This window comes from Phodopus roborovskii, unplaced genomic scaffold (assembly GCF_943737965.1).
Source record: "Phodopus roborovskii unplaced genomic scaffold, PHOROB, whole genome shotgun sequence".
In the NCBI taxonomy this organism is placed as follows: Eukaryota; Metazoa; Chordata; class Mammalia; order Rodentia; family Cricetidae; genus Phodopus; species Phodopus roborovskii.
In genome coordinates, this window is record NW_026126470.1 from 27,890,571 (window position 1) to 27,917,671 (window position 27,101).

General features: G+C 49.0%; 1 protein-coding gene across 1 annotated transcript; it reads right to left on the reverse strand.

The window, feature by feature from the left end:
- On the reverse strand, positions 1-26,695 carry Tmem50b (transmembrane protein 50B). Its single transcript, XM_051191901.1, has 7 exons — positions 26,555-26,695; positions 14,185-14,324; positions 9,922-10,034; positions 9,043-9,110; positions 7,315-7,407; positions 4,672-4,729; positions 1-2,219 (listed from the first exon to the last, which is right to left on the reverse strand). The coding sequence occupies exons 2-7, from the start codon at positions 14,281-14,283 to the stop codon at positions 2,174-2,176; spliced, it is 477 nt and encodes a 158-aa protein (XP_051047858.1). The 5' UTR covers positions 14,284-14,324; positions 26,555-26,695; the 3' UTR covers positions 1-2,173.
- Between the last annotated feature and the right edge of the window lie 406 nt (positions 26,696-27,101).

Consider the following 27,101-nt stretch of genomic DNA (forward strand, 5'->3'; position numbering starts at 1 on the left):
CAGGAGTAACAAGTGAGACCTTTATTTAGACGGTCACCGAGGATGCTGTGGACTCATACATAACACCTGTGAGAAGGTACCAACGCCATCTTCTTGTTTAGTGAGACAACAAACAGAAAATCAACACATTTGCCCACAGTTCAAACAAAACTCACGAATGGAGTCATGAGAAGCGGCCGCCAGCACTTTGCAGCGGTCCTCAGGACTGCCCTTCATGAGCCTCCACACTGGCCTGCTAGTCGTTCAGCTCCTTGTTTATGAATACCTCTCGGACAATGAGGAGTGAACAGAAAGCAGCTCTCATGGTTCATTTTCCCCGGCACACTCAACTGTATAGTATGTGTGAGAGGGGATTGTTATTGCATTAGATTCCAAGAATGGAAACGTGTGATTAGCTCTGAGGTTTTCTGGAAGCAAGACAAAGCCGGCATTTCTAGGAAAGGAAAGTAATGTAGTGAGATGCATCTAGAGGAAGGCGCAGCATCCGCAGCTGCTTCACGCGCTGTGCTTAGTGAGGCCCCTCAGGAGGCCTGCTTGGGGGGGGGAGCCCTGCAGCAGAAGGTGCAAATGCTACCGCTGATATTACTGTTTCACAGCAAAAGTTTTATAAAAATCCCTCTGGGGTTCAAAGTGCAACACAGAATCTTTACACCAAGGGAAGGTCCACAGGAACATACACAGGGCAAGCTCAGCTCTCAGCCGTGGCAGACGGGCTTCTACAGTGGAGTGCAAACTTTCAGTAAATGATACTGTATTTCGTGCAGCACTGTCTGAAGGCTACAGCACAGGGAGGCAAGGACTAAGGGAATCAAGTGCCTGCCTTTTCACTAGGCCATAGTGCCCTTCCGGAAGAAGTCTTTATCTGCAACTCAGGGTCCCGCTTCTTGTGACACTGAACTACACCTGTGTCAGGGCCACTGGCTTGAGTGTGTGCAGATGCTGCCGAGCCATGTAAGACAATAACCCGGGAGCACTGAGGGTGCGTGAGAGGGCGTGTGAGAGGGAGCACTAAGGGCGTGTGGTGAGAGGGAGCACTGAGGGCGTGTGAGAGGGCGCGTGAGAGGGAGCACTGAGGGCGTGTGGTGAGAGGGAGCACTGAGGGCGTGTGGTGAGAGGGAGCACTGAGGGCGTGTGGTGAGAGGGAGCACTGAGGGCGTGTGGTGAGAGGGAGCACTGAGGGCGTGTGAGAGGGAGCACTGAGGGCGTGTGGTGAGAGGGAGCACTGAGGGCGTGTGGAAGGGAGCACTGAGGGCGTGTGATGAGAGGGAGCACTGAGGGCGTGTGGTGAGAGGGAGCACTGAGGGCGTGTGGGAGGGAGCACTGAGGGTGTGTGGTGAGAGGGAGCACTGAGGGCGCGTGAGAGGGAGCACTGAGGGCGTGTGGTGAGAGGGAGCACTGAGGGCGTGTGAGAGGGAGCACTGAGGGCGTGTGGTGAGAGGGAGCACTGAGGGCGTGTGGTGAGAGGGAGCACTAGGGCGTGTGGTGAGAGGGAGCACTGAGGGCGTGTGAGAGGGAGCACTGAGGGCGTGTGGTGCGACGGGAACACATTGCTCAGCTGCCCACTCAAAAATGAACTTCTGCTGAGAATCAAATAAAAGTCATGTTAGAGAAATTCTTCTAAAGGCTTTCAAACTAGACCTTTGGCCATTTAAAAATCTTCATATAAAATGTCCAGTTCTCTAGTGCGTACATAAGCATAAGCACAAACATTTTTTTCTTTAAAAAGTCTTATTTCCAAGCCAAAATAAATTACAACAGGCAGAAATGCCTTCTCTAATAGCTCAGGGCTTCTCTTAGAGTCACGGAGCTGAATATTTTGCACATTTTCAAACATCAGATACGAAGACAGAGTATTTACTCCTAAACACCAAGACAATAGGACCCTGGCTCAGAATACACACCAATCTTAGAATAAAAATCCTGACATTTAGCATCAGGTATCATGTGTTCAGTAGTCATGTATTATGTACATACTAAGTTGTCTAATCAATGAAAAAGTCAAGACAGACATTTTGCAAAAGCGATTCAAAACTTGGGGCCTAAAACTGTGACAAAACGGAACCCTGAGTGCACACTCTGTTCCATTTGGCAATGTATAAATTATACCAGAGATAAAGTAATCTACGCGGAGAACAGAACAGGAGGAGGGTGCGATTTGAGAGGTGACCGGATCTCAAGTCCAGAGCTCTTCAGTTCTTCCAAATTTGTAGATCAGAGTGCTAGAAAGGGATGAACAAGGCTGTGAGGTGACATGGACAGGCACCATGGAGTCCACATCCTAAGGCTCCAAGGGGCAAGCCCATCAGTGAAGTCACTGTTTATCAACATCAAAAGCCAAATGCAGGACCAGAGGCGTCGTGAGCGATATGCTAAGTGTGTCTGGGGGTGAAGAACACCCCACAATGCCTGGACAGTCACTGCATGGGAAGCATGTTTGAGAGAGGGGCAGCCTTATGGAGGTCGGTGGGTACAAGGCCGCTTTACAGCTCTAAGAGCACCTTTATCTGTGCTTTGGGCATGGAAACATCCTCAAACAGACCGCTCCTTACCAATGTATCATGGCTAAATACTGGACTGCACCAGGCCTCTGGCTAAGGGCTGGGATATGGCTGACTCAAAACGAACAAACACACTCCCTGTGGAAGTCTAATGGGGGAGATGACCAATGCATGTCAAAGTCCAACCATAAAAGCACATTGGGGAGGAGTGGCCTGTGGTGTCTATCGTAACAGATAAGAAGGACCTAACCCATCAGCCCACCACCTGCGAGATGAGGCAGGAGGATCCAGAATTCAGGGTCATCCTCAGCTCTGGTGAGCTTGAGGCCAGGCTGGTATCCATGAAACCTAGGCTCAAAAACACTGTGTCAAACAGATTACCAAACACTACAATCCTAACCAACTGCATGGAAAGCTACAAATGGGAAAAAACATCCCAAACTGAAAAATCATAGAAATAATAAATGACAAGGACAATGTTTAAATGTGACATCAGGTGGATTCACACAAACAGAAACACAAGCATGCTGAGGAACACACCAAAAGCCCTGAACTGGAGCTTCTAGGACCGGAAACTGTTGGAATGAGCAGCCAGCCCCCGTGGACACTGAAGACCTCAGCTCAGCCAGCCTGGCACTGGGAACCACCCACACGGCACAGAGAGAAGGCAGTGGAAAGGGACAGGACAGGACAGGCACAGGTGGCCACGCAGCTGCAGCAGCTTCTGTAAGTGTGACGTAAGAGCTGGGCACCATGGCTCCTCGGCTGCTTAGGCTGAGGCCGGATCATGGGAACTGGGAGATAAGGCCAGCAGAGGCAACGCAGAAAGACCCTGTATTGTTGGGGGGGTAGAGGAAGAGAAGGGGGAAGGAAGAAGAAAGAGGGGAGGAGATGCAGAGGAGGGGAGGGGGAAGGGAGGAGCAGGAGGGAGGAAGGAGAGGAAGCCGTGGAGGAGGAGTGGTCATCACTACCTAGTGTTACAATACCTGGAACCTAAGGAAGACAAGATGGACAGGAAAACAACCAAAGAAATACTAGTTTAAAAGTATGAATTCTGGTGCTGAAGAGATGACTCAGAGGTTAGGAACACTGACTGCTCTTCCAGAGGTCCTGAGTTCAATTCCTACCAACAACCAGGTGGCTCACAGCCGTCTGTAAAGAGACCTGATGCCCTCTTCTGGCCTGCAGGTGTACGTGCAGGCAAAACAATATATAAATACACAACAAATAATTCTTTAAAAATTCTAAATTTTGGGAGCCCATTCCACACACAGGGTTACTCCCTCAGCCTAGACACATGGGGGAGGGCCTAGGCCCTGCTCCAAATGATGTGACAGACTTTGAAAATCCCCCATGGAAGGCTTCACCCTCCCTGGGGAGCAGAAAAAGGATGTAAAACAAGCTTGTTTCAAATTTAAATAAAAAAAAATTTTAAAAAGTTAGTAAATAAAAAACAAAAAAGTCTGAATTTTATATAATCTATAAATTGATATTTTTAATGCAATGAAACATGAAGAAAACTGCACCACACCACAGCCATATTGCTACAGCTAGAGGGCAATAACAAAGGTCTTCAGGGCTGGACTAGCTCTGTAGGCCCCAAACTCATAGATCCCCTGCCTCTGCCTCCTGAGCGCAGGGACTGAGCGAGTGTGCCTCCAGGCCCTGGATCTTTCTCTTTCTTATAAATACACATGATTTGGTAAGCACAGCACGGACTATGGCAGCAACAGTCTGGATTTAAGTCCCTACTCTGAGTACATCTCGATGAAACAAGACCACCACCTGGTACTCAAGCAGTGGCAGGAACTTAAAGGGCAGCATAGAAGCATCCAGAAGAACAGGTCTCGGCACACAGCAGGACCCCTGGTTAAAAGGCTCTCACTAATGTTCACGGCCATGATGCTGTTGACATTTCTGTAAATGTTTTACGTGTAAATGAGAGGTTGACAACTTGGCGCTGGAGAGACGGCTCAACAGTTAGGAGCACTGGCTGTTCTTGCAGAGGACCAGGATTCAGCTCCCAGCACCCACTGGGGGTGGCACAACCACCTACAATTTCCAGCTGCTGGGGATCTGATGACCTCTTCAGACCTCCTCATGAGGGCACTCAAGATAAAAACTAAATCTTTCTTAAACATTGAAAGAGAATAAAGGACATTAGACAACTTACCTAAAAAATATAAGAGCATTTTGAAAGAACACAGCTAGTCCGGGATAAACATCAATATCTGCATACAAAAACAGGCAGATTAGAGGACAGACAGTAATGGCGGTGTCCAGGCCATTCTGAGTGGCAGGCTGGGTGCATCAGGATACAGAACATCTATGCATCACCTCTACCATGTCTACAGAGAAACAAACAATTTCATTCCCTAAAACAAAAGATTATGACGGGCAGTGGTGGCACAATCCTTTAGTCCCAGCACTCGGTAGGCAGAGGCAGTCGGATCTCTGTGAATTTGAGGCTAGCCTGTTCTATAGAGGGAGATCTAGGACACGCTCCAAAGCTAAACACAGAGAAACCCTGTCTGGAAAAAACAAAACCAAAATAAAAGAAAGCACTACTTTTACTCTTGACAAATGTCAATGAACTCATCGGGCTCTCTCTGTCTAGACCACATCAAAGGTGCTGTGATGGGTGCAGAGGCTCCAGTGTGTAAGAGGCTGGAGCAGCAAGCAGGGCCACTTCAGCCCGGGGCCAAGGCCAGTCTGGGAAACAGGGAGGCCCTGTCTTTAAAAAAAAAGAAGAGATGGCAAGAAAGCCAAACAAGCCTTCGGCCCGGAAAGCCAGCACAGAATTTAAAGACGGTTAGCTACTTTCTTGAGTTCAAGTGTGACACCATCAAAATGTGAGTGACACAAAAGCGGCCACCTTGTCCTTTTCCTGACTGAAGGCATCAGCTAATATATCCACAGATGGGAGCTTTGGTAAACTGTAACTGTGGCTATGGGAAAGGCCTGCTTACATTCGAGCTCTTGTGAGCACAGAAAGAACAAAGCAGCAGGTTGCTGGAGAGCTCCAAGTCTGAGCTGAGCTCCTGGTGCTGGGGTCTAATTCTGTCACTGACCGAATGCCCTGCCCTGTCGTTAGAAACCTCAGTGTCTTCATTTTCTCTCCTGTAAATCGGGTGTTAACAGGGCTCCCACCACAGGGTATACCTCGTAAATGGGGTCAGATTTCAGTTTTTAGACTGAGGACACTTGCATGTGTGTCTTTGGAACAGGACTCATGTGTTCAGTTGTGTTGCAATATAAACTTTCACATGCAGTTTGAAAGTGATTTTAGACAAGGTTTTTAGTATACCTGTTTTAGTTTTGGTTTTGGTTTAGTTTTTGGAGACAGGATTTCTCTGTGTAGCCCTGGCTGTCCTGGAACTCGCTCTGTAGATCAGGCTGGCCTCAAACTCAGAGATCTGTGATGACATCTTGTTTATGATCTAATAAAGCCACTGGGGACCAAAATGCAAAGCCAGCCAAAGAACCAGGCAGTGTGGCACACACCTTTAATCCCAGCACTATGGAGGTGGAGACAGGAATGACGTGGCTGGGCGGGAGGAGACGGAACTTGGGGGAGTGCAGCTGGAGGCTTGCTGGAGAGTCGTGCAGTCTGCTTTGCCCTCTGAGTAGTTGTGGAGCCAGCACTGCCGTTTCAGTCTGAGGTAGAGGTAAGGGCTAGTGGCTGGCTGGTTTGCTTCTCTGATCTCAGCTTGAACCCTGATATCTGTCACTGCGTCTTTAAATTACTCGTGTTACTGAGATCCTCCTGCCTCAGCCTCCCGGGTGCTGGGATCAAAGGAGTACGCTATCACGACAGGCTTAGTACACCTGTTTGACCGCAACCTCTCACACAAGGTCAGGGCTGACTCCAGGAATAGTGGGGTCACGCCTGAATCAGTTCTGTTTCCAATTTTGGAGCATTTTGGATTTCAAAAATTCAGATTAGAGATAGTCAATGTACACATAAATGGTAGCTGCTATTATAAATATTAACAGTTGTAAGAAAAGCCATTTAAAGAAATCTGAAATATGTCGGAAATAGCCCCTGGAATTAAAGTACAGTGGCTTTTAAGTAGAGAAGTTTATGGAATGAGCGCTGGTAAATCAGAAGAGACGGTAACTGAGATGTTTCTCGTTGTGAGGTGTTTTTAAGATTAAGATACAGAACAAACCACCCCTACAAAGGCTCCCACACTGCATGGGATGCTAGCTTACTCCCATTTTCGCTAGAGGAACAGGAAACAGTTTGTTTGCTTCTCTGAGGACACAAGCAGAAGCCATTGCCTACCACTGTCTTTCTATTGAGTTCTAACTCAGTCAGGAAACAATCTAAAAACAAATAGATATTACACAGCACCCCCAGCTGGGTACAAACACTTCACTCAAGTCCACTCCTGCAATAATACACTCTGAGCACTTAGAGTAAATGCGGTGAAGACCACAATGAGCCACATGTCCATCCCGATCAGGGTTCATTGCAAGCTAGGAAAGGAAGCCTGATTTTCAGTGTTCTGGGTGTAAGGGGACGGATAAAACAGAACTGCAAGTGTTTCTCACTGCAACCCCCAGGGCTCAGATGCCCAGGGGAAGGTGGTCACAAACTGTAGAGGCTGCTAAGAGGCGCTGGAGTGGTTGGGGCTGTGATTTCCAGTGGGCCGGCCCACACCCAAAGGTAGGTTTTCTAATTAGTGGGTCTTCACACAGAGGAAGAATTTAACCTAATTCAATAATCTCACTGATGTTTACTCCAAATGGACTGGACAGACCAAGCCAAACATGAACCCACCTGTAGCACAAAGGAGGAATGCACACTTACTTTGAGTAACATATGCACCAAAAAGAATCCACATGGAGGCAATAAGTGACCCGAACATCAGCATGAAACCAATGAAGAGCCAGACTCGAGCACCTGTGTAGAGAGAGCGGCTTCATGGATGATGCCCCTCACTTCGCAGCTCTACACCGACTCACAAACGTGCAGCACCACAAACGCCTGGCTTAGTGTGCATCACGCGTATTCCTGCTACAACACTTAACCTCATGAAGATCGAAAGTGTGCATGTGCACACATGTACACACACACACATACACATGCACGCGCATGCACCCACATGCACGCACACGCACGCACGCGCGCACACACCAAAACTAAGCAGAAGCTAAAGAGCTGGACACTGTGGAAAGGGGAAAAGAAGAAAAGTTACCTCTTTACTTCTAGAGAAACTAATGTCTGAGCAAGTTAGGCAAGTGACACTGAACTTTTTCACTAAACTGGCTCACTAAACCACAACTGAAAGCCACCTGCTGCACACATAATTAAAGAATTGCCACCAACAGCCACCTCCAGTAGGTGGGAGTGGGTTTATATCTGGGGTCCCTCTGAGTCGTGTGCTTCTAATAGCACACCCAAACCTCACACCGCAGCTGCTGTTAGGACAGTCCGACTGCTCTACGGCTGTAAGGAGACAAGCTGCACTACACACTCTTGAGTTCAAGGGTACAAGTGTCTGTCTCTTCAGTCTGTTACGGACGTCTAGAGCCTCAGTGACAATTATTTGGATGCTCAAGTGAATCCAACCCATTTTTTGAAAAAGGAGTGATGGTCAATCCTGCTGTCAGTCTGATGAGACTGAAATCTCCCTGGAAATGCATCTATGTCAGTACGGGTGTTTCTGTACGGGGTAAATGAGATGGGAGACTTGTCCTGTGTGGGTGGAACCCACTCCAGGGACTCTGGCTGGGAAATGGCTCAGTCAGAAGAGTGTTTGCTGCACAAGCAAGAGACCTGTGTGCACATCCCCAACACCTACATAGTAACAGAAAAACGTGCACGTGTGTGCCCCAGCACAGGGTATGAGGACACATATGTGCCCCAGCACGGGGTAGAAGGATACACATGTGCCCCAGCACAGGGTAGGAGGACACACGTGTCCCAGCACAGGGTAGGAGGACACACGTGTCCCAGCACAGGGTATGAGGACACATATGTGTCCCAGCACAGGGTAGGAGGACACACATGTGTCCCAGCACGGGGTAGGAGGACACACGTGTATCCCAGCACGGGATAGGAGGACACACATGTGCCCCAGCACGGGGTAGGAGGACACACGTGTATCCCAGCACAGGGTAGGAGGACACACATGTGCCCCAGCACGGGGTAGACAGGTAGACCCCTGGAGCCCACTGTCAACCAAATCGATGAACTCCAGGACTAACGAGAGACCTGTCTTAGAAGCTAAGGTGAGGGCTGCAGAAATGGGTCAGCCATTAGAGCGCCGCCTGCACTGGCTGCTCTTGCAGAGGACCCAGGTTCAGCTCCCAGCATCTGTGTGGCAGCTCTCAAATGTGCACACCTCAGTTTCAGGGGATCAGACGTCTTCTAGCACCAGGCACTGCATACAGAGCACTTACACACACTGAAGCCAACACTCGACACACAAGACAAAGCTAAAGAGCGAAGAGGCCTGTCCTGAGGAGGCTCTAGCTTTTCTCTGGACTCGCCCTCGTCCCGTGAGCTCCCCCTCTGAGCTCAAAGCGCTCTTACCTGTCCTTCCTAAGCAGCCACTCTCATAGCTGTCACCTCTCACTTGCGCATTGGATACAGCATTTATCCTAGAATAACACAAAATCAGCCAATGAGCTTTCAGGTCAGTAAAATATACGCAGGTATCGTATATCATTCAGAAGAGAAATAGTTTTTCCTAACTAGGCCAAGAGTTTGACAGTTAAGTAGTTAATAAAACAGAAATTCAAGTGCATAGAAATGTTACTCTTTGTTTCCCCTAAAGCAGCCATCACCTGTCCTAGAGACTATGAGACAGCAGCTAGCCTCCTCCCTCCTCTTTCTTTTGAGATGGGATCTCACTGTTGCAGCCCTGTTACACAGAGCAAGCTGGCCTCCAATTCAGAGATCTAGCCACCTGCTTTGTCTCCTAAACCCTGGGATTAAAGGTGTGAGCCGCCTACCTGGCTTCTCATTTCATAACCTATTTTATACATGTATATGCAGATGGTTCAATTAGTTATCCCATTTTAACATTTTCATTAGAATAAAGAATAAACAGGTGGGGCAGGAGACATAGCTCAGAGGTTAGGAGCACTGGCTGCTCTTCCAGAGGTCCTGAGGTCAACTCCCAGCAACCACATGGTGTCTCGCAACCATCTGTAACGGTATCTGATGCCCTCTTCTGGTGTACAGGTGCATATGCAGACAGAGTACCCATACATAAAAACTATGAGTAAATAAATACTTCAACAGAGTACCCATACATAATAACTATGAGTAAATAAATACTTCAAAAAGGGTAGGGAAAAAAAATCCATCCATAAAGTTTAGAAGTCCTTTTTAAAAAGCCATTAAAGGTTAAGGAAGACTGTTTTTTTCCAAAAGACAATTCTGAATTGAAAATCATTTCACACTTACATGAAGAAAGCCAGTGTGGAAAACACACCACATGTGTGAAAGGCGTGATTCAACTGCTCAGGCTTAGGATAGACCACGGCAGCATCAATCATTATCCACCAACCTGTAAAAAACTGAGAAAGAGCCGCAGACAGCGTGACATTAAACTCATAACGCCCACTCTTCAGCCGACCTCCCCAAAGTATGAACAAAGCAAAGCACTTCTACTTTTGTGTTTGGGTATTACGTTATAAAAATAGGCACCCTGATCTACTTGTTCTTTTCATCTGATGATGTGAGATGCCCAGTCAAACCTGAGTAAGAGACTCCTCAGGAATGGCATGTTTCTTCCCTCCGCCTCAGGACTCAGCATCGGCCTCCCTTACCTAACCAGCAGCCTCCTAAACTAACCAGCAGCTCCTTAACTAGCCAGCAGCCTCCTTAACTAGCCAGCAGCCTCCTTAACTAGCCAGCCACCTCCTTAACTAGCCAGCAGCCTCCTGAACTAGTCAGCAGCCTCCGTAACTAACCAGCAGCTCCTTAACTAGCCAGCAGCCTCCTTAACTAGCCAGCCACCTCCTTAACTAGCCAGCAGCCTCCTGAACTAGTCAGCAGCCTCCTAAACTAACCAGCAGCTCCTTAACTAGCCAGCAGCCTCCTGAACTAGCCAGCCACCTCCTTAACTAGCCAGCAGCCTCCTGAACTAGTCAGCAGCCTCCGTAACTAACCAGCAGCCTCCTGAACTAGCCAGCAGCTCCTGAACTAGCCAGCAGCCTCCTGAACTAGCCAGCAGCTCCTGAACTAGCCAGCAGCTCCTAAACTATCCAGCAGCCTCCTTAACTATCCAGCAGCCTCCTGAACTAGCCAGCAGCTCCTGAACTAGCCAGCAGCTCCTGAACTAGCCAGCCCTGACCCCATAGGTCTCTTCTCTCTGAACAGCCCGAGCAGGGCACTCTGGCCCCGTGGAAGGCTGCTCTGCTTGGCTGATCACTTAGCAGCAACCAGTTGTCACAACTCCCAGACTGTTATAAAAGCCTACTATTGTTTGAGTTTATGTAATTTAATTAAGCACCCTGTAGCTGACTGGACATGAGTATATAAAATGTATGGTTTCCATGCCAACCCAGCTGAGCACACCTAAACAGACAGGTGCCAAAGCCTTTCCAGAGAAATTAAGGACAGGTGTGAGAGCCCGTTTCTAAACTGACAAAATTAAGAGAATTATGTAATCTTAGTGTTTAAGAGAGTTCAAAATTCATTTTAAACATCTATGGAAAGGCTCCAAACTCTCTCCCAAGCCCCACAGAAGTGACACATAACAGCACAATGCAAGTCATTCCATCAGAGCCTAAGACTAACATGCAGGAATATTATCTCACATGTCAACAACTCAAGCACCTTGGTTGACAATACAACCAACATAGTACAAGCTCCTTTTTTGTTTGTTTGTTTGATTTTTGTTTTTTGAGACAGGATTTCTCTGTGTAGCTTTGGAGCCTATCCTGGAACTAGCTCTTACAGACCAGGCTAGTCTCGAACTCACAGAGATCCACCTGCCTCTGCCTCCGTAGTGCTGGGACTAAAGGTGTGCGCCACCACCAACCCGCCCAAACTCTTTTATTAAGTAAAATAGCAGTTAAACCTGGGCTTTCTCGGGGTGGCGGTGATGCACACACCTTTAATCCCAGCACTTGGGAGGCAGAGGCAGATGGATCTCTGTGAGTTCATGGCCAGTCTGGTCTACAGAGTGAGTTCTAGGACAGCCAGGGTTACACAGAGAAACCCTGCATCCAAAAACAAAAATGAAAGACCTGGGCTCTCCTGCTGGGGACGCAGCTCAGCTGGCAGAGCTCAGGTTCCCATGAGGCCCTTGGTCTAATCCCTGGCACGGCATAAACCAGGCAAAGTAATACAAGGTTGCTTTTTGGCTACAGAGCAAGTTCAAAGTCAGCCTGGGATGTATGAGCTCTTGTGTGGGAAAGAAGAAAGAAAAAGAGGTCAGACTCAGCAGGGGAACAAATGCCTCTGGGTCTGAGGACCTGACTTCCACCCCAGGGCTGCACGTGGTAGAAGAGAACCAGCCCCCGAAGTTATCCTCTGACCTGCATACGTGTACCATAGTGCACCACACACACAAATACACTAAAGCAAGAGCCGGTGGTGGCGCACGCTTTTAGTCCCAGCACTCGGGAGGCAGAGGCAGGTGGATCTCTGTGAGTTCCAGGACAGGCTCCAAAGCCACAGAGAAACCCTGTCTCAAAAAACCAAACCAAAAACCAAAAAAAAGGAAGAAAAGGCTAAAGCAAAGGAGGGAGGCAGACGGCATGGTGGGCCACGACTATCGTCCCAGCACACAGAGGCTCCCTTGCAGTTCAAGGCCAGTCTGGGCTTTGGGGTGAGTTCTAGGGAAGCCAGGGCTACAGTCTGAGGCCTATTTCAAGAAAAAGAAAAGGAAGTTAGTGAGAGAGAGAGACAGACAGAGAGAGGGAGAGAGAGAGAATTAGACACTTGGGAGGCAGAGGCAGGAGAATCTCATATTTGACACCAGCCTAGGCTATAAGCAAGACCCTGTCTCCAAAGCAAGCAGAGGAGAGGGATAAACATATTACAAAAATATAAAAGACGCTGAAACTTGTTTTGTTAACAAAGTAGAGATGTTGCAGGAGTCTTTCTTGAAGAAGCAGAAGAGAGATGTCACAGACAGACAGATGGACAGAATCCTGAACAGGAGATGTCACAGACAGACAGATGAACGGAAGCCAGGACAGGAGATGTCATAAACATGGATGGATGGAAGCCAGGACAGGAGATGTCACAGACAGACAGATGGACAGAAGCCAGGACAGGAGATGTCACAAACAGACGGATGGATGGAAGCCAGGACAGGAGATGTCACAGACAGATGGATGGAAGCCAGGACAGGACCACAGACAGACGGACGGAAGCCAGGACAGGAGATGTCACAGACAGACGGATGGATGGAAGCCAGGACAGGAGATGTCACAGACAGATGGATGGAAGCCAGGACAGGACCACAGACAGACAGACAGAAGCCAGGACAGCTCCAGAAAGGTCTTGACCCCAGGTCCAGTTTGCATTCTCACTGTCTACCTAAAACCACAAGGTGGCTGTCAAGCCAGCAAGTGAGATTTTACACAAGCCTGCACGGCAGTTAGGAGGTTGTTAAGGGCAACGGCCCATTTCTCAGCTAGTCCTCCAGGTCATTCTGTTCCAGGTAGCAAGTGAAGTCATGCTTGGCAAACAGACAGAACAAGCAGATCACCGGATACGTGAGCAAATCAGTGTCTGTAATCCATCTTTTCTACTTACTCTACCTCAGAGGCAGAAAATGGTTCACAGAATATAAAGTAAGACTGTTTGGGTCATGACTTACAAAACAATAACAGAGTAAATCAAGTCAGTTTTGGTGGCTCTCATCTGTAACCTGGGATTCAGGAAGCAGAGGCAGGGCCAGCAGATAAGAAGGTCCTCAACCATAGACACTGTCCCGAAATACAGAAACGAGACAAAAGATCTGGGACAGGTATGCACATGAGGTGTTGTTACTACTACTTCGTTATTTTTGTTTTAGACCCTGACCGACATCTCCCCTCCCCTCCCCTCCCCTCCCAGCCCCTCTTCACCTCTCCTCTTCCCACAACTACTTTCTTTTAAAGTCTTGATATTTTCCATAATAAAAAATTAGTAAAACAAACAAAGGCAAGCAAGCAAGCCCACTCTTGGGTTCACACCTTCAATCCCAGCACGTGCGGCCAGCCTAGGACACGGACCACATGAGACCCTGTCTCAAAGCAAAACAAAAGGGAACTTTCCTCCACAAACTTCTTTCTCCCCTTCGTTCTTACAAAGCGTAAGGCGTGGCCGATGTCTACACAGCTAATCTTCAGTGAGCCACGGCCACTCTGAGTGACCAATTCTGAGGCTGTGGCAAACGGTGCAACTGAAGAAAGGGCACCAAATTTAACTCATCCTCCACGTGAACTAACCCATCAGGTCAGGCTGGGCTGTGACCCGCGGGTAAGGAAGGGCCTTGCCTTGTGCACGCACATCAACCCCAGTGCTGCACGAAGCCTCAGGTAGCACCAGACCCCCGAAACCCCAACAGCTGCCAGGCAGAGGCAGAGGCAGAGAGGACAGAAGTGCACAGCAGGCCTGCACCTCCAAGCACAGAAAGAAAACCCTGCCAGGCTGTGCAGCAACACTCCCTACCCCGGGCAGCGCCGCTCTAACTCCAAAGAATACAAGGCATAATGTCACACTTACCAGTATGCCTGCAACCACGGAGGCCACAGTGTTCCTTCTCTCGCTCCAGTCAATGCATTCGCACTCTGGCCATCGGAAGTTGTCTAGGAAGCCGGCCATTTTTACCCTGTGAGCATGGATTTGTCATTAAACGACGTTTCCTACAAGACCAATAAATAAATAAATAAATAAATAAATCAAGTTTTAAGTGTGTGTGTGTGTGTGTGTGTGTGTGTGTTGTGGGGGTGGGGCCCCTTAGATGCCAGAAGGGGAGGTAAGGTCCTTTGGGGCTGGGATTACAGTGGTCTGCCCCTGACATGGTGCTGGTAAGCAAACTTGGGTCCTTCAGAAAAGCATTATAAGCCCTTAACCACTGAGCTACTCTCCAGCCCCAGGAATGCATTCAAGAGGTAATATATCTAGCTGGGTGTGCTGGTGCACCCTTTTAATTCCAAATGGGAAGATTTCTGTGAGCTCCAGGCCAGCTTGGTGTACACAGCAATTTGCAGACCAGTCAGGGCTACATAATGAGACCTTGTCCCAAATAACCAACTAAATAAATAAAATATTGTATTGCTTTATTAGAATTTCACTCCTAAATGGACTTAAGTTCTTATCTACTATAGTTGTGAAAAACTACACTTCACAAAGTATCTATTGTTGCTGGGCGGTGATGGCGCACACCTTTAGTCCCAGCACTTGGGAGGTAGAGACAGGTGGACCTCTGTGAGTTCCAGTCCTGCTTGGTCTACAGAGTGAGTTCCAGGACAGGCTCCAAAGCTACAGAGAAACCCTGTCTAGGAGAAAAAGGAGGAGGAGGAGGAAGAGGAGGAGGAAGAGGAGGAGGAAGAACCTACTGTGCCAGAGGTGGTGGTGCACGCCTTTAAACCCAGCACTCAGGAGGCAGAGGCAAGCAGATCTCTGAGTTCAAGGCCAGCCTGGTCTACAGAGAGAATGTCAACAGCCACGGCTACACAGAGAAACCCTGATTCACAAAAACAAAACAAAAGAAAATCACAAAGCAAAACAAAACCTTGAGGCTTGTGTAGGACTGTACTTGGACACCAGGGGGCACTGCTGGGTTTAAGGGATCGTTTCGGTTTTAGCACCCGCAGGAGTTGGGGCAGCACCCAGCCCCAGAGAATGGGAACGCAAACAAAAACAAAAGGGCCATCTGTAAATGTTTTGTCACGTCTTTCATTCAGAGAGGAAAATGTGTGTCCTACCCCTTGAATGTGACACAATAAAGCCTGACCAACCAAAACAGAAGAAGCCGTAATACTATGTGACTTCTGCTGTACCACCTCTAAGATTAGGTCATAGCAGGCAACGCAGCTTCCATCTGGTTCTCTAGACACTGCTCTGTAAGTCCTGGGTGAGCATGGAAAATCTCCAAAGCCACCACACGGAGGAAACCACAGTTCCAGCCAAGTCCCTGCCAACAGCCTCAAGGGCCAGACGTGTGAGTAAAGTAGGTGAGGGCTGTCACAGTGTCACCCCATGCTCTGAGGTGCCAGATACACGGAGCAGAGAAACACCATCTTGGCTGGGCCCTTTCCAAAGTCTACCAGAGAACCCAGACAGTAAACAAAAGGCACCTGAAGGTTAATCTATAAAGCGACAATAGTTAATGAAGAGGAGGGACTGTGAATCAAGAACTGTTAAAAGTGTAGCACACTAGCCCATAGGAGCACAGGCCTTAAGGGGCAAGAGGAGCCGTAGTATCACTGTGAGTTACAGGACAGTCAGGGCGACAGTGAGATCAGCTCAAAACACCAAAAATAAACAAATAAGTCATAGAGAACAGCACACTACATCATAAAAACAAAAAGACTGCCCCCCAAGAGGTTCAGAACCATCATAACTCCTAGAAAAAGACAAGAAAAACTTTATTTTGAAACACTGGACATTGCTTTTCAAAAGTAGCAAGAATCTGAAGTGACTCAGCCTTACAAGCAAGGAAATTCAACTAATGGGACCTGCTTTTATACATCCCACCCACCCTAAGTCCCCACTCCCAGTCTAGGAAACACAAGAAAACTTGGCTTTCCTGATTAGAGATATCAGATCAGCTGGAGACTGAGGAAGGACATCTCGAGCAGGAAGTCATGGGGATAACCCAACACTTTAGTGTAAATGCCTTTGACCGACCCCCAGGAAGCCAGCTAATGCTGAAGGGCTGGGGATAGTCTACCTGCTGTCCACTGTGGGCACTGTCTCATCAAGTCAGGGGGATTTCCAGACACTTCCTAACAAAGAGCAAAACCCAGTCTCACAATGCGGACAAGGTGACTGACCAGCTGATATGTTAGCTGCCTAGAACAACAAAGAGCAATATTAGCACCTCTTGTTAGCAGGTTGAGCAAGATATTCTGCAGGTTTGCATGCTAATAGATTGTTAGCAAAAGATTAAATATTAACCAGTGAAAAGCCGGGCATCAGGAAGGTCACTATTAATGTGAAATGTACCTGAAGGCTACATGAGGTGAACTTCATTTCCCAAAAAGCTCAACATCAAACTCATTTTCCATACTGCCTGGTGCAAGCAGTTCTAGAAGCAGAGAGTTCATAGCTATTTCCACACACCGATCTGTGACTGTCCTGCTGCTTGAACTGCCTAGGTCAGGGATGGATAGGACAGAAGAATGTGAAAGCTAAGGAGATCAGGGTCATGCAAAAAGAGGTGTAACAAAGCTAAAGGAAAGTATATCCATCGTCTTGGGTCTCAACAATGAAGTTCACTGGTCCCAAAGCCACGGTGGAGAAAGGCAGCTAAGAGCTCCATCCCAGAAAGGGAATGTGGACCTCACTAAAGAGTGTGGTTTCACACCCCTTTAGTCCCAGCACTCAGGAGGAAGAGGCAGATGGATCTCTGTGAGTTTGAGGCCAGCCTGATCTACAAGAGCTAGTTCCAGGACAGCCTCCAAATCAATACAGAGAAACCCTGACTCAAAAAACCAAAAGGAAGGAAGGAGAGTGAGATTTTGCTGGCTATAAAGCAGCAGCCAACTAAAGACCTCTAAGGAGAAAAGGCTCAGAACACCAAGACCCCAGAAGCATGGAAAGCATGGGAGGGGACAGAGCGTCACACTGAGAACTAAGACTTCAAGATGACTCTATTGTTGACGTTTACCACCTGTAAGGCCAGTTCTAGGGATCTAATGTTCTCTAGGGCCTCAGGTACCATGCACACATGTGGTACACATTCATACATGCATGAAAGACTCATTCACATAAGATAAAAATAAATGAGCCTTTAAATTTTTTAAATACTATTTTCTGTGTGTGTATGTGCCTGAGTGTATGAATGATACACATACATGAAGAAGCCACACAGGCATGAAGGGAACATCCCATGCCCTGGAGCTGGAGTTACAGGTAGTTGTGAGATGCTATTGTGGGTGGTGGGAACTGAACCTTCCCACCCGGGCCTTCTGTAAGAGTAATTTATACTCTGAGCCATCTCCTGTCCCCAAACACACCTAAAACAAACCCCAGGTGAACAGCCAGCAGCCCACAATTACCCTGTAGGTCTTTGCTCTAGGCAACAGGAAACCACAAGAGGTTAGAAGCAAGGAAGGGACAGAGGCTCATCTGTAACTCAGAAAGACAAGCATGGTCTTGGCCTGTCAGCTACAGCAGGACGGGAAGAGGGACATGAACTGGGAAATAAATGGGGGAGGGACAAAGTGTGAAGACTCTGACTGCCTGCGGAAGACAACCAGTCTAGAGGGGAGGCTGCTAGTCAGGGGCCGAGTGGGACCCAAGCGGTGAGGCGGCCACGGCTTTGGGAAACGTGGTCACGTGGCAGATGGGAGTCCCCCATGTGCTGTCTTCTCACAGCAGGTGTGTCCTCACAATGGGTTAACTAGCACACAACTCCTGAGGGAGGGGCAGGCACGGAGAGACCAGTGAGACTCCATCCTTACAGCACTTACATGCTGGGCACACTCACTGGTACTTTTAAATCCTGTATTCTGAGACAGAGTCTCGTGTAGCCCAAGGCAACCTCAGACTCACTACACAGCAGAGGCTGGCCCTGGCTGACTGACCCCCAACCTCAGACTCACTACACAGCAGAGGCTGGCCCTGGCTGACTGACCCCCAACTTCTACCTCCCAAGTGCTGGGGTGACAGGTGTCACCACCACATGGGCTAATTAAATGACAGCTTGGAACATTAAAAATGCTGGGGCTAGGGAGGTGGCAGTCACTGAAGTACCTGTCACGTAAGCCTGAGTTCTGTCGCTCAGATCTTCAGAACCCGTGTGAAAGCCAGTGTCACAGTTTGAGCCCTGGTTTGAATGTAACTGCACCCACACATTCATACAGAGCGGCACTTAGGAGGTGTGGCCTTGTTGGAGGAGGCGTGGCCTTGTTAGAGGAAGTGTGTCATGGTAGATGTGTTCTTTGAGGTCTCATATATGCTCAAGCCTTGCCTAGTGTCTCAGGTCACATGTCTACCTCACGCCACTACGTCCCTCCATGATAATGGACTAAACCTCTGAAACTGTAAACCAGTCCCAATTAAATGTTTTCCTTTATAAGAGCTGCCACGGTCATGGTGTCTCTTCACAGCACTAGAAACCCTGAGTCTGTAACCCTAACACTGGGAGGAGGACAACTGGATCCCAGAGCTCTAGGTTCAGTGAGACATACTCAAAACACTAAATGTGGGAGAGGAAGAAGACATCCAGCATGGACCTGTGCCCTACACACACACACACACACACACACACACACCAAATATTTCTAAAATCTGGGAATGTAGTTCAATGCAGAACACTTGTCAAGTATTTGTGAGATTTGTGAGGACCTGGGTTCAATATTCAATGATGTACACAGAAAAAAACAAATGTGAGAAACCAGATTAACAACAAAATACAAGCACCGTTCAAAGTTAGTATCTTGAACCTGAGCAGAACCAGAGTAGAGCAAACTGACTCAGACGAAAGAAAGTAGAACCCGTGTCCCCTGCCACCGCCACTGTGACGCCCGTGTCCCCCAGCCACTCTGCACAGGGTGCTTACAGGTGTCTAGCTCTTCACAGCCTACTCCATTCAGTACTCACAAATTCTAATTCTTTCTGTTTTGTTTGGTTTTAGATTTTTTTTTTTATATAAGTTTTCACTGTGAACTCAGGCTGATCCAGAAGCCCACATGTATTCCAGACTGGCCTGTAACTGAACATCCTTCATTTCCCACGGGGAGAATTCTTTACGACTACCATCTTCCATGTGATAGAGACTTGTGTGGTGGGTCCTCGTTGCAGATACCATGGGGAGATGCTTATTTGATTGCCATGAACACAGGAAGAACAAGAAAATGCAGAACATGAGCCCCTGTGCAGAGGAACACTAGGTCATTTGGAAAGAGAAGAAAGCAGACAATGTTGAGACAAACTGTGCCAAAGGGGTCAGGAGAACAGTTTTCTCTAGTTAACCGTAACCCTGTGTTCCAGATGCTCACTGTGTGGATGTTCTGTGGGCCTTAAAATAAAATCTGGCAACATAAATTACTCAGAGTGCTAAGGACTTTGGGGAAAACACTTTACATATTTAGTATCAGGGACCGCTTTCTTACCCTCTGGATGGTAAATCACATGTAAGAAAAATAGGACAGGCGGTGGCGGTGCACACCTTTAATCCCAGCACTCAGGAGGCAGAGGCAGAGGCAGGAGGATCTCTGTGAGTTTGAGGCCAGCCTGCTCTATAAGAGAGAGAGTTCCAGGACAGCCTCCAAAGCTACAGAGAAACCCTGTCTGGGGTTGGGGTGGGGGAATGGACCTGGTAAGCACTTCCAGTTTGGGGAAAAGATTTAAATCTAAAAAAATCAAAGTAAAAGTATGAATTTTTAAAGAGATTTCAATTTCATAACGTTGTAAGTCCCCAGTCCTTGTTAAAAACCACTATTCAGTGTAGACTGTTGTTTGATGAATCTTTTCTTCTGCTTCTCATGAGAGTGATTTGCATATGTAAACATCTGGTCCCAGATTCACACAGCTACCTGCCTGATACTCTGCAAACTGGCCTCAGCATCATGTCTTACCCTGACTCTCCCACGCTCTCCCTGTTCAGAGCTTCTGAAAGTCCCTAAATGACCCCTGCTGCTTCACCTTTCTCTCTCCCTCATTTCCCTCCCTCCCCACCGACATGACATGGCTGTGCACTCCCCTGCCCCTGGCCTTGAGCATCGCTACCGTCCGTGGACTGCAGCTGGGATGACTTTTTTATATAAGATAATGCAAATCTGCTAGTGTTCCTCCTGCTTAAAAAACTGAATTGCCTTCTCCTTGCTGTAAGAGCAGACCAGCCTCTGCTCCTCTCTCCCCTCCCCCCCCCCCCAGATCCCAGGCTCTAGGGTCTACCAAGCACTGGCTTCCCTTTCAGGCTGCACAGATGCTGTTGCAGCCCGCCCTGCACGCTCCTAGTTTGACACACTGTTGGGAAGGTTAGGAACTAAGAAGCAAGGCCTATCCAAAGGCAGTAGAGCACCCAAGTTCTCACCCCGGAGCACTGCCCACAGGCACCCACTGCTGGGCCCGTGTCTTCCTAGCTGCAGAGACCATCAGCCATGACTGCCCTGGCCCACCCTACCCCACCTCTCCAGCATGTTTCAGCATGATAAACTGTCCTGAGGTTTCTATTCCCCGAGAACCTGAATGGAGCACTGGTGTCTCTCCCTGTTCCAAGCAGGATGAAGACTGTAAGACCACGGAGGAAAGGCAAGTGTTATAAAGTACCAAGGGACTTAAACTTTCTGTTTATGTCTTAGTGTTTTGTGGAAGACAGAATTTGTGATGTGTCAAAAGTCAAAGTTGGCAAAGGACATTTTGTAGTTGTTGGGCTTTTGTTTTGTTTTTTGAAATAGGGTCTCCTTAACCGCCCTGGCTGTCCTGGAACTCACTATGTAGACCAGGCTGGCCTTGAACACACAGACCTGCCTGTCTCTGCTTCCCAAGTGCTGGGATTAAAGGTGAGTGCCACCATCAGCACTGTTGTTTTGCTTGAGAAGGAATCTATGGTATTATCCAGGCCTCCCAGGGTTTCCTGGGCTCAAGCTGTCCTCCTGCTGGTGTCCCAAGTAGCTGGGTCTACAACTGCATGCTGGGTAAGGTAACAGCAGAGCAGGGTTGGAAATGTGTGCCTTGTCTTTCCTGAGTGCTTCTACTACAACATAAGACAGACATGACCTAAGTGTGGAATTGTTAACCAAAAGAGAAGCAGAACGTTTAAAATGTGGACTAGTCTCTGAGCCTGCTCATATTAGGGGAAATAAAACAAAACAAAACAGAATGCTTGCTTAAGACAGAACAGAGCCTGAGCACATGAAACATGGCCCTCTGACAAAGGAGACTGGTGTGGGCCAGTGTGCTCAGGTGTCATGCTTCAAGATAATAGAAGAAAAAGAATCAGAAGCCATCAGACTACCACTACCCCTCACAGGACTGGGGTGCAGCAGCCCTAAAACACAAAAGCGGACATATGCATAGGCCAAATGCTAATGCTGGCAGCAATTATAATCAAGCAAAATAATAACAACAGGGCTGGAGAAATGGCTTACTGGGTGAGAGCATATTGCTCTTGCAGAGAACCCAAGTTCAGTCCCCAGCACCGACAGTAGAGAGATCACAGCAGCCTGCTGTAACTCCAGCTCCAGGAGAGCCAATGCCCTCTTCTGGATTCCAAAGGTACCTTCACTCACACATGTGCACACCCATACATATGCACATAATTAAAAACAAATTTTAAAAATTATCATTAATACTTTCAACAAGATAGTTGGGTGTGGTCACCGTGGCTGTCACCCTAGCGCCTGGAAGGGTGAGGGAGGAGGACCACATGCAGGGATTTGTCACCATTATCCCAGTTCCACCAGAGGACTTAAACTCCAACGGTTCCTGGCACAAAGCTGTCCATGTAGGTTCAAGTGACCTAGTGATCCCAGGTCAGAGCACATGTTTGAGGACAGCCTAGGCCACATGGTATCCAAATAGAAAACCGGAAAAATAAGAGGCAAGAGACTAAAATGGGGCTGGCAATATGCCTCAGGAATTAAGGGCATCCGCTGTCCTGCAGAGGACCTGGGTACGAGTTCCAGCATCCACAGGGCAGCTCACACCCATTGTAACTACAGTTCCAGATCTGAAGGCCCCTTCTGATCTTTGCAGCCACCAGGCACATACCTGCCACACATATGTAAGGGCAGGCAAAACACCAATACACAGAAAATCAAAAAATTCTAAAGAAAAGAAAGTACCCATCTGTAACCCTCCGCACCCAGAAGACCTCTTGGCACGAGGCAAGTTAAGCAAGGCCTGGACTTCAGGTCAAGTTTTAGGCTCACCTGGGTTACAAAGCAAGATCTGGAGAGAAAAAAGCAAAAACAAAAAAACAAAAACCCAGCCAGGCGTGGCAGTCCTGCCTGTAAAGTCCACGCTGGAGAGAATCAGGCGGAAGACAGCTGTGGGATTGTGACAAGCCTAGGCTACGTAATGAGTTCCTGGTCAGCCTGGGCTACAGTGTGAGAGACTAGCTCAAGCAAAGAATAGTAGCATGTGAGGGCATAGATGTCAGGAAACAAAAGAAACTCTAAAATCAGAAGTGAAAGTTCACATACAAATGAAAGTGACTACGGAGAAAATAAGCCAAAATCATCCTCAGTCTGCTGGAGAGATGCTCCTGTTCTGTTTGTATTTAAAGAGCCAAAGACTCAGCCTCGAATGAAAACAGACCCACATGCCACTTTAAATTCACGACACCCAGAACGAAGTGAACAGAGGCCAAAGGACTGAGGAACGCTCAACCACAGCACTGGGAGCAGGTCCCGGCGGAGCAACAGCTTCAAAGGTCTGAAGGAAAAAAGACTTCAACCAAGCTCTTCGGTTAGCAAAATACCACCCAAGCAAGAGGACAGAGCCAAAGCCCTGACCTTGCAAGAGCTCCCAAACCACATCGTCCCATCAAAACCCTGCTAGACTTGGAGCACCACTACAGAGGGTAAACCACTCAAAGAAATCGGATTACAGGAGAGACCCAACACAGGTGCGCTGTGGAAGCCAGCTATGTCCCTGAGCAGATGGTACCAGGCCAAATGGAAGCAGCACAAAGTCCCAGCTGCTCTGCAGCCTTCAACCTGAGCATGCACGCCCTGGAGCCTGGCCCAGATTCCTATCGCCACTTGGCTGGGCTGGCTTCATCTGGAGCATATGCTGATGGTGTTTCTCCTGCAAACCCTGAGGCCCACATCGACAGTGGCCAGGCACTCGCCTCCCCGAGGGGTTTGGCTGTGACGGACCCTGGCCATTGCTGAGAGGCTGTGGGTAATGCAGAGGCAGAAATGACCATATCTGCTGTCCCTCCAGTCCTCAGTACAGAGCCCCTGCATGTTCTGGTTCTCAGGGTTCTCCCCTGAGTGGTGCAGCCTTGACACCCTCACAAAGGGCCCCTACAGGAGCCAGGCAAGCCCAAACCATTCTATCAGCTCACCTCTGCCTGAAAGGTATAGTGACAAGACTGTCCTTTCATTAAGGTCAAGTGTTCATTTAAGATTATAAACAATGTAAACAACTGCAAGTCAGGGAATTCTACATTCTCCAATAGTAAATGTAGACCCCATGTGCGTTCTGGAAGACCTGATCTTGTCCTAAGGGTATTTAATGAACAGTTACCTATTGATAAAGATGAAGATAATTTATAACCTCTGAAGAAATTAATTAAGATATGATTTGGATTTGTATAGGCTAGTAGAGAAAATTCATTCCAAATACTGTGATTTTTTTCTTGCCCTGTGAAATATAAGCTTGTTATATCTAATATAGCAACTATGAGACGTTCTTTTCTCTATGAACTACATAAACACCCACTCCTTTAAATCTTTTTTTGGAAAAAGTTTCCTAATGCTTAAATAAAACTTGGAACCATGGTCACTATTTTTTCTTTTCTTGTTTAATTATTTATTTATTTTGTTTTTTTATTTTGGTTTTTCAAGATAGGGTTTCTCTGTGTAACAGTTCTGGCTGTTCTGGTACTCACTTTGTAGACCAGGCTGGCCTAGAACTCACAAAGATCCACGTGCCACTGCGCAGCTATGCTCACTATTTTTTTCACCACTTAAAGTTTATTTATACGAGTGTGTGTGTACCTATGTGAGAATACTCCTTGTGTGTGGGTACCTATGTGAGAATACTCCTTGTGTGTGTGTGTACCTATGTGAGAATACTCCTTGTGTGTGTGTGTACCTATGTGAGAATACTCCTTGTGTGTGTGGGTACCCTCAGAGGCTAGAAGAGGGTGTTATCCCCAAAAGATAGTTACAGCTGTGAGCTGCCTGACATGAGTGCTGGGAAATGAACTCAGGCCCCTGGAAGAGCAGCTTTTTAATTCTAATATGTATTGTGCATGTATGAGTGTGTGTGCACGTGCGCATGTGTGTTCGAGCATGCATGCCCATGAAGAGAACAAAGGTCAATGCCTGCTCTATTGCTTGAGATGAGGGATCCATCATTTGGGCTAGAGTGGCTGGTAATCAAATCCCTAGGACTCATGTGTATCTGAGCCCCACCCCCAGTGCTAGGGTTACAGCTGTGAGTCCTAAAATTCACTTTTTACTTGACTTGCAGTGGTGGCACACACCTTTAGTTCCAGCACTCGGGAGACAGAGGCTGGTGAATCTCTGAGTTCCAGGCCAGCCTGGTCTACAGAGTCCCAACAGACACACAGACACACACACACACACACCTGTGTGGAGTGCAGCGCCCATCACACACACACACACACACATACACACACACACACACACACACACGCACGCACACGCGCGCGCACACACACACACCTGTGTAGAGTGCAGTGCCCATGAGTGCAGGTGCCCACAGGGAGGGTCAGAGGCAGGAGTTTCCTCGAGTTAGTGACAGGTGAGCTGAGTCTAAGTATTCCCTTCTGAGAGCAGGAAGCAGCCTCTTAACCCTCTGAGTCAGCTCTCCAGTCCTCCATCAGCTTTCTTGTGTAAAGACTAAGTCCACATATATCAGTGTGGAAGTGTGTCTTCATTGCTTGTTCCCAAAAGCATTATGCTATGATAGCCTCCTTTATGTCCACTGAGGACATAGAGCGCAGAGTGAAGCAATGACAATTTTGAGGATTTCACTTTGTTTTTCAAGACAGGGTTTCTCTGTGTAACAGCCCTGGCTGTCCTGGATCTCGGTTTGTATACCAGGCTGGCCTCGAACTGACAGTGATGCGCCTGCCTCTGCCTCCACAGTGCCAGGATTAAAGGCGTGTGCCACCGACGGCGGGCTTGAGAGTTTCACTTTTTATTTGACGGTTCTGTACTGTCCGAATGCTTTATTATCTCATATCCTTCTGCAATGTTTAAGTTGTTTTGCACATCATGTCAGTTTTGTTATATTAAAAGGCAAATACGGATTATAGAAGATTAATTATTTACCTCTGGGCCCCAGAAGCAAACAAAACACAGCCATGAAGGCTGCTGGCTGAGACAGGAAGACAGGGGAGGTCAAAAGGGCGTGTCTCCTGGAGAGGAAAAACTACATCCTCACCGCGTTCCAATGAAACCTGCTTTTCCTGCAGCATCGCTATGCAAATGGACCTCTGGGTTTCGGTTTAGGATCGGGAAGTCCTTCCACACTCTGCTAAACTGTTGAGTTGCCTGGCTCTGCTCTTTGGGAACGTACACAGGCAGAAAAGACAAACGGACTAAGAGAAAGGACTATGAGAAAGGATGGCCAAGTTCAGGAATAGGCGCCTCCGGGATTACCCAGAGAAGGGACTTGAGGTGCGAATAGGGTGGTGGGTTTGTGGGAGAGGGTGGGGGAAGGAGACTTTTCTCGAGTGAGCAGGTTTGAGTTCCCACGCCCCCTCCTCCCACGGCAGCAGCGTCCGCGGCTGCAAAGGTCAAGCATGGCTCTGCCGTTGAGGCTGCAGGACCTTCCAGTGGCGGAACTCGCAAACCAACTTACGGGCTAACGTACCCCAAATGGCCTAGCCCACGCCGACCGCTGCCCCCGCGGCGGCCACCCCTGCCCCTCGCGCTTGCTGGGCGGACGGGGAAGTCAAGGCACCACGGGGCGGGGCGGGGAGGACGGAGGCTCGCCCAGACCCTCGGGGTGCGGGTGCGGGCGGCGCCCCGCAGGCCGCCCATGCCCGCCCGGCCTCCCTGGGACGCTCCAGGCCGCGAGGCAGAAGCCTCCCGGCCCCCGGTGGGGAAGCGCGGCGGAGCGGCCTGCCCGGGCCGCGGAGAGCCACGGCGGCCGGGGGAGGAGGGGGACGCGGGCGCAGGCCGGCCGGGCCCCGCGGGTCGCCCGCGCGCTCCCCCGCACCCCAGGCCGTGCCGGCGCCGGCGCAAGCCCGACAGCTGCCGGCCGCACTCACCCGGCTGCCAGCGGCGTCCACGCCGGACCCGGGCGGGCGCAGGGACGTCGAGGGCGCGCGTCGGCCGCGGTGGCTGCCGCCCGCTCCACCTCAGCCCGCGAGCCCGGGAGCCGGCGGCGGGCGCCAGGCCGAGGCGCTGGTGGGGCGGGAGCGAGGCGCCGTGCGCACCGCGGCGACCAATGGGCTTGCAGCAAGTGGCCTCCGTGGGCGGGCCTTAACCCCGGGAGGCGGGACAGGAGCATCGGGGGCGGGGCGGGGAGGGCCCCGTGCTCCGCGTGGCGACCAATCAGAGTGCGGCCGGTGAGGCAGGGGCGGGGCCTGATCCCTGGGGGCGGGGCTAGCGCGGTGCTCAGCTGTTGTCCTGGAGCTGAAGGCTGCTGGACCCCGCTTGGCTGCGGTTGATGGCTGTGTAAACCCAGGCGAGCGCCGCCGAGAACGCCTGCGGGAGGGACCCGAGCCTACTACGCAAGATCCCTTTGCTGGTCGGCGGGTGTGCATTGTTCACCTCCTGCCGAGAGTCGAGCACGTGCTCCAAGACATTCCGAAA